The sequence below is a fragment of the Vombatus ursinus genome, unplaced genomic scaffold (assembly GCF_900497805.2).
Source record: "Vombatus ursinus unplaced genomic scaffold, bare-nosed wombat genome assembly UNPS02005226.1, whole genome shotgun sequence".
Taxonomy (NCBI): Eukaryota; Metazoa; Chordata; class Mammalia; order Diprotodontia; family Vombatidae; genus Vombatus; species Vombatus ursinus.
Genome location: NW_020945004.1, coordinates 13,426 through 21,431, shown reverse-complemented (window position 1 = coordinate 21,431; position 8,006 = coordinate 13,426). Strand labels below are relative to the sequence as shown.

General features: G+C 36.2%; 1 protein-coding gene across 4 annotated transcripts in view; it reads left to right on the top strand.

Annotated features, from left to right (window-relative positions):
• The window catches only part of LOC114029995 (aldehyde oxidase 1-like), a 49,168-nt gene that overhangs the window by 34,526 nt on the left and 6,636 nt on the right, over positions 1–8,006 (top strand). For all 4 annotated transcript variants that reach the window (XM_027844667.1, XM_027844653.1, XM_027844660.1 and 1 more), the window contains 4 exons: positions 1,379–1,471; positions 2,153–2,322; positions 3,375–3,501; positions 6,925–7,047. In XM_027844667.1, the coding sequence (XP_027700468.1) occupies positions 1,379–1,471; positions 2,153–2,322; positions 3,375–3,501; positions 6,925–7,047 (513 nt within the window). The remainder of the gene's footprint in view (positions 1–1,378; positions 1,472–2,152; positions 2,323–3,374; positions 3,502–6,924; positions 7,048–8,006) is intronic.

The window sequence follows — 8,006 nt, the reverse complement described above, 5'->3', positions numbered from 1 at the left end:
AGTACATGGTTTGGCCATGTGTTATGCTTTGCTTCTGCAACTTGCTCATTTTCTGGTCATACATCTTAGACTCATTGATTTAAAGCTAGAATAAAAGCTATAGACCAATAAGTCAAATTCACTTATTTTGCAGATGAGAAAATTGAGCCCCAGGGAGGTTAAGTAATTTGCACACAGTCATTTTTTAAGGGTATCTTTTATGCCTCTTCTGGTACACATTTCTCCTTTGGTAATATACTTTACCCTACTTATTTCTGCCATGTGTCTCTCCACTGCCTCTGGATAACCCACAAATTTAATTTAATGTAATATTGTATGATTCATAGCTATGTAGTATCACCAGGAAAAGATAGTGATGTAAAGATAGACCTTTGCTTCAGGAAGAAGTGAAGGGTCATTAATAACCTCAGGGTTGTTTTAATTATATGCTATAGAATAAGAACAATAAAAGCTGCCATTTATATAGTTTCTTAAGAGTCTCAAAGTGCCTTTATATACATTATTTTATTTGATCTTTAAGGGTAAGTACTATAGATTTCCTTTTCCATGTTTTATTTTAAAAGTAAATATTTTATTGATGGTCTTAAAAAAAATTCCTGTCACTTCTCAATAACTGTCAAACTCACCCACAAGAGAACATTCTCTTCGAACAAAGTCATAGAGTTAATGCATAATAAATCGATTTATTGGCTATTTCTAATAGTGATTGCTCCATTCTACCACCTCTCTGTGAGAGACTATTATCCCCATTTTGTAGATGAAAAAATTGAGACTCAGAGAAATTAAATGACTTTTCCATCATCATGTACCTAGTATTGAAGGTAGGATTTAAGTCCAGGTCCCTTTCATTTCTGAATCCAGTACTTTTTCTACTTTGCCACATTTTCATTTATGAACATAGTACAATCTTCCTGTAATGGTTAGCTCCCTCTCTTTGAAAAGTTGACTGTATGGTCTTAGAATTTTAATTTCTTATTAAAAAATGATCAAATAAGAAATGCAAGAGATGCAAGAAATTAGTGATATAAACTTATTTAAAACTATGCATATTCTGTATTGTTTTGGTATTAGCTTTCTATATTTATGTTTTTTATCTATAAAATGAGAAAGCTAGACTAGGCAGTCTTCATTGTTCTGTGGTTTGTCTTTAGCTTCCTCAGCTAGATTGTTATTCATTACTTGAGGGCAAGGACTGTGTCTTTTGCCTCTTTTTACCCATAGTTGTCCTACATACAAATCAATTAATATTTGTTAGTGATGATGGCCATGATCAACTGAATATAAGATTTGGAATAGAACTGTTGGCTATTAAGTAATTTGGGGCTTTGCTCATAGTTTATTTTAACACACTAAAAATTGCAAACTGTTTTCCTTTCAGAACCCTTCTCTTTGTCCTTGTTTACCAGCTGAGTATGGAAGTGTTTTAGAAGATTTCCATTGCAAACATTATGAGACTGTTTTAAGATACCAGGTTAGTCACATTTTTCCAATACCCTGTAAAGGCAGGGATTGTAAATATCATGTGTGACCATTTTTTGTTCTGAATGGGGAATATATGTTGAAAATGAGGTAGCAGATTTGCAGGAAATAAAGTATCTCAAAGCAACAGTGGGAGTTTGTTTCTCTACATGTGTTGCCACCACGGCTCCTGGGTTTTGCCAAACTCTTATTTCCATTCTTGTATCACTGAGACATCTCTCCTCTTATTCTTCCCCACTTACTTGGGAAAACCTACCAGCATCAAGCATGGATAGGTGCTGAGGGGAAGGAAGGAGGGTAATATTTGTTTATACTGTGGCTAAAAACAAAAACAAAACTCAGTTGCTTAAAGTACTATTTACAGGGCTGATATATAGATATGCAACACATGTGTTTCCTTGGATCTCTAAAATATAGTGAAATTACCTAGATGTAACTTCCAAAAGATTTCAATTCCCATAAAATTCTTACTTTGTAATCTGAGATTTTGCTAACTAGCAGAGAGGGAGAGTAGTTGAAAGTGGTGATAGGCAATACCAGAAGAAATTCGTGTATGAGTTTACTTATGGTTACTTTGTCACAGAGGAGCAAAATGAAAAGAATGTAGGAATGAGACAAAGAATGCAGTTGTTTTCTCTATTGATACATTTAAATGATTTTGTTTCCTAAATAGAAGGTAGACACAAAACAGTTTCCTCAAGATCCAATTGGGCGTCCCATCATGCACCAATCTGGTATTAAACATGCAACTGGTGAAGCCATTTACTGTGATGACATGCCTGCGCATGACCAAGAACTTTTCTTGGCCTTTGTAACAAGTTCAAGACCTCATGCCAAGATTGTGTAAGTAACATCATTATTTGAGGAAAGCAATAATAGTTTGCTTTTTCATCTGACCTCCGAAACATGCTGCCATTAAAAGTGCTTTGCTAGAGAGAAGGCAAAAAAGACAGAGGATAAATTATTTGTTCAGATTGTCAGTGAAAGCCTGGGTCCTGACTTCAGAATTTGTCACAAATAATTTCATCATTCCGCATGAAGGATCTTGAGTTAAAGTCACAGAATCAAAGAGTCTCAGAGTTGGAAGAAACACCAGAAGTTCTAGTCTTGTCTAGTTCATGCGCCCATTTCAGTGTAGGAATCCTCTCTATAAAATCCTTGATAGGTACCTCTAAAGTCTCTGTTTGAAGATTTCCAATGAATGTGAACTATCTTCTGAAATAGCTCTTTTCATTTTTGTGATAGCTCTATTAGGAAATTCTTCCTTGTTTGGGAGTGAAATTTACCTTCCTGTAACTACCATATATTGTTTCTATTTCTGTTCTAGTTAGTAAACCTCTGAGGTTTCTTTCAGTTCTAAATATATGATTCTGTGATTTGCTTTTAGTCAGTGTAGACTGGTTCCTAAAGCTCATGTGTATGTGTATGTGTATATATACAAATATGTATGTATATATACACACATATATGTATAATATACATATACACACATACATGCATGTATAATCTATATTATATGTGTGTATACACACACACACACACACATTAGGGTAGACATTCAAAGGGTAAAATTGAACCTTGCATAAAAGCAAGGTTTTTCCTCTGTATCCTTCCCACCCAAACCCAACTTGGTGCCACCATTCTGTTGTCTTAGATTAGGAGGGGAAAAGGTTGGTGGGACAAAAAAAATAGAAGGGGGCACTTTTCCCGAAATGCTTACTCTCATCATAAGCCGCTGGATCATTTAGGATAGTGAAGCAAATAATTAGATTGGAGTAGTTGTTAGGTGTATGTTACCTTTTGTGTCTTCTCTTTCAATGACCATATTCTAAATAGCTTTCAGATTTCATGTATGTTTTTCTGAAGCAACACTGCAATTTATTTTTAAAATTTAGGTCTATTGATACATCAGAAGCCCTTAAACTACCAGGAGTAATTGATGTCCTGATAGGTAAAGATCTTCAAGGTGTAAACTCCTTCTGTGAGTTTCCTGAAAATGAGGAAATATTGGCAACTGATGAGGTAAAATGCTTTTATTATTTTTAAGTATCTTTTCTACAATTAATATCACTCAATTAAAAAAAAACTAACATAAAATTTTCAAAATGTATTAATTACTAAACTATCCCAATATTCCTTTCATCTTTATTATGGAATTCTGTGTTCAAATTGCAAATAAGTCAAAATCCACTTGGTCATTTTTCTATGTAGCTATTTATCTAGGTGATATAAAAATATCATTTATTTTTTTAAAAAAAGGGAGTGATCTTAGAGTTGGAAGATCTGGGTTGCGGTTTGTCAAGGAGTGAGTGGCAATAGGACAAGAGGGCAAAGATTTTAAAACATAGAATATAGTATATAGTTGAACCATTTAACTATAGGGATAAATTGAAGGGAAGAAAATGAGGCCAAAGGAGGGGGTGAGGGACTAAGAGAACAGGGAGAGGTGAAGGCACTGGACATCCTAGTGAGAATGAAGAATAAGTTTAGGAGGAATGAGACAAAGGGCCACATAGAAGAACAGAAGACTATGATTAGAGAGAGGCCGCTCAAGATCATGGAGGTGGCCCAGTTATGGATGATGGTATTACTTAAGATCACTGTCTCCATGCAGGGACCAATGCAGAGTTAAGGTGCAAGTCATGGAAATTGAAGAGGTTGATATATTTACTGGGAGGCCAGTTATGCCTGAAGGGACATCAACATGTATATTGAAGTCCTTGAAAATGTAGGTAGTGGTTGGGGTAGAGAAGACAACTATTAGTTAAATAAACTAAATTCCTTGAGAAAGTGGGAGAAAAGACCTGGAGGCTTAGATGCCTGAAGGATCTGTACTGAATGATCTTGGCAGTAGGTGGCAGCAAAATTCCTGAGTGCAGCCTGAATCAGATGAAAATATAATTGGAAAGTGTTTAACAAAAATAAAAATACAACACAGATAATGTTAATTTGTAGTCTTCTAAATCAATGTGCAGCTTCAGCTGTTTCATTTTGAATTTGATACCATTGATCTGGATGGATGGATGGATGGAGTAAATCTTGGAAGGAGGAGCAGAGGGGCTATCTGGAAGTTGATTGAGAAGCTGAGTAAGTGCACTCTTCCTGGCCCATTTTGTTGGAGGATGTGAGATTAGAAACATTTAGCACTGGAGAAGGTGGCCAGTGAAGCAATGTCTACCCAAGGGAGCTCTCCACCAGCAAGAATATGGAAAGAGTGTGAGAAGTGCAAAATAAAGGGAAATTTGCTAAACAAAACAAAACACAACAGGGCTTTCAAAAGCCACAGCAAAAACAAGAAATCGGGCAGTGCCAGATGATTTAAGTAAATTGGGATGGGAGAGTGTTTCTGGTAATTGGGAAAGTGCTGAATCACAGGAATTAGGGGAAGAGAAAACAGGAGTTAGTTAGCCATAGGATGGGGGAGCACCAATTGACTAGGGCTTCTCCTACCCTCCAAGGTTCTCTGATGATGAAGGGTGGTGTCAGACTGTATCGTCTAAAGGAAAGAAAGGGTTAAGCCTTGGTCTTGGGCCAGATGTCTGGGTCAGTAAATGCCTAGAGATCTGGCCTCCAAGAGCCTGAGGGAATCCACACTCTTTGCTAGCTCCTTTGTTTCATCCCAGATGGTGGATAAAGCATGGCCCAGACATTGAACATGCACAGGACTCTTGGTATCTGAAGACCTCTGTGTGAACAGCGTCCTGATGTCAACGAAGGTTCAGTGGTTAGAAGTCTGTTTAGTTCTGGCTATTAAAATGGCATTGCAGAATCTTTTGGTCTGGGAAATGTTAGTTCACACTTAGCACATATAAGTACATTGCAGGAATTCTTAGGTCTCTCTAAGCACTCTAGAAACTCAAGTTCTCATTCAGTATCTAATTCAGTGTCTAATAAGGACAGTCACAATTTAGGAAGCAGACACAGAAGGAAAAAATATTAATAATCAGTAGAGCTTAAACTAAACCTACCTTGAACAGAAACCACTGTGAACCCCATGAGACAGAGCCAAAGTGTTTTGGCAGTTAGCGGAGAACTGTGGGCACTAAGTAAATATTAACTAAAAAAACAAGATTGTTTGGTATTGCCTGTGGAATGCTTGCTTTGTGGATGAAATGGAATAGGACAGTGTTCAGGCCTGTGAAATGCTTTGAGATATGAATTGTTCATTTTTACATTGCATAAGAAAAAATGACAGTGTCTATGCATATTCTGTACCCCAGAACCACTGGAAATAGGAATGTGCACTGGGAAAAAGTCAATACTGATGATACTGTGGTGATTTATATAAATATCAAAGTATAATAATAAATTAGCATAGTCTTAGGCTATACTAAGAAGAAAATCATGTTTGAGAGGTGGGAGGTGACTGGGATGGTAAGGGCACAGGAGACCATACCATGTCAGGATTAGTGGAAGGAATTAGGGATGTTTAGCCTGGAGAATAGAAGGTGAGAGAACAAGAAGTAAATATAGAGAAAGAAATGTCAGTAGAAAGCAAAAAAAAAAAATACAAAGAATATGCTAAAGTAATTTTTAGCTTTTCAGAAGCTGGGCTGAACCAAATTTAATAAAAGAACCAGGTAGTAGATTCTCATCTATCTCATTCTACCCCTTCTGCTACCCATCCCCCTAAAAGTTCTGAGTAAGATACATTAAACTCTAAGCCAGAAGTTTGTCACCTAGATTGTAATGCCCCTTTAATCTTGCCAGTACAGACATATATCTTATAAGAAATAAAAAGGATGTGTCTTAATGATTTGCTGTTTTCAGAAATTTTGTTATCAGAGATTGAAATTATAGAGAAGGAATAGGAATATGGTCCAGCATGTGGCTACTGTGCTACATTGTGTTGTTTCTTCTCAAAAGCTTTCCTTTACTCTCTTTCTTGTAGATAAGACTGGATTTAATTTAACAAGAACTTTTTAAATATTTTTATTAAGTTCTGGGCACTGTTATAGACTCTGGAGATGCAAAGAAAACCAAAACAGTCCTTACCCTCAAGGAGCTTACATTCTGTTGGAGGTGGTGGTGCTTATAGTGAATATGACAGATGTACAGAGAAATAAATACAAGATAATTTGAAGACAGCACAAAAAACTGGGACAATCAGGAAAGGCTTCCAGCAGAACATGGGGCATCTGAACAGGGCCTAGAAGGAAGTCAGGGATTCTGAGAAGCAAAGGTGAAGAAAAAATAACCTATGTATTGAATTCAAGGAGTAGACAGCTAGTTTGGCTGGACCATGGAGTGTTCTTGAACAGAAATGCTGTGAAGTAATGTTGGAAAGGTATCTGGGAGCCAGATTGTTGGATGGCTTTACATGTCAGCATAAGAACTATGCATTTTATTCTCAAGAACCACTGAATGTGGTACAAGAGAAGAATAAAACACACCCCCATGCTCCTTCCTCTACCAAAAAAAGCCTATGGTCTTTGTGTTTTTTAGGTCTTTGGTGTGGGCCAGCTTGTGTGTGCCGTGATTGCTGATTCAGATGTTAAAGCAAAGAGAGCTGCTGGTCTGGTGAAGATTGAGTACAGTGATTTGAAACCCTTGATCCTGACTATTGAGGTGATTATCAAGTTCTTCAGTGGTTCTCCTCTCAGAAATAAGGAGACCAGGCAGCCACCAATCTTTATGGGGAGTTATGTCACTGGACATAGCCAGCTGTGTCTTCTTTCTCCCTTTATCTCCTAGCACCATTCAGTCAAACTCTGAAGGAAGATTAAAGGAATTCTCTCCTGTGAGGTCTGATTTCAGGTCTTATTTTGCTACTCCTCAATGTATATCTTCCTATATGAGAAAAAAATGTTTTATAAGATTAAATTATCATCTTATAAATTTATAAGATTAATGCTAATTTGAGAATTCTCATGTGCCTATAGACATCATAGTCAGTTGCTCACATTTCAGAATGGATTTTTTTTATTCCAAAATCACTTTGGAAGTTTCTCTTTCCGAAATTTTACTTGTCCTTATGCATGCATTTAATTTTATTTTCATTGTCTTATAAAGTAATGAAAGCATGTCATAATTTTAAAAAGTTAACATGTTAGAAATAAAATTTAAAAAAAAGATATTTTAAGTGCTTTGAGGTTACTTAGGGAACAAGTTCATATTCACGACAGGATTATTTGTCATAGGAAAAAAAATCAACTTTGCAGTGGGGAACTGACTAAGATGAATCTCTAAAAGAATTTGCTCCAAAACAACTTTGCATTCTGCTTCTCTCTGCCAAGGATCCCTGAATTTGTTTGAGCAATTTGTTTTTAAAAAAGCACTAGTCATTGTTCAAAGTCTAAAGTTCATGCCTTTTTAGTGAACCAAGAAGATGTTCAAGTGATTGTTTAGGGACTCGAGTCCTTAGGATCAAAACAGATGTTTTTAGAAGAATTAGGACCATTACTTACATACTAGATTTGTTTTGAACACCACTAAGAAACAGAAGAATATTTGAGTTTGAAAGCTACGGGTACTTCTTTATACTTAACAAAGTTCTCATAAAGATCACTGAGGATTAAATGAGATAA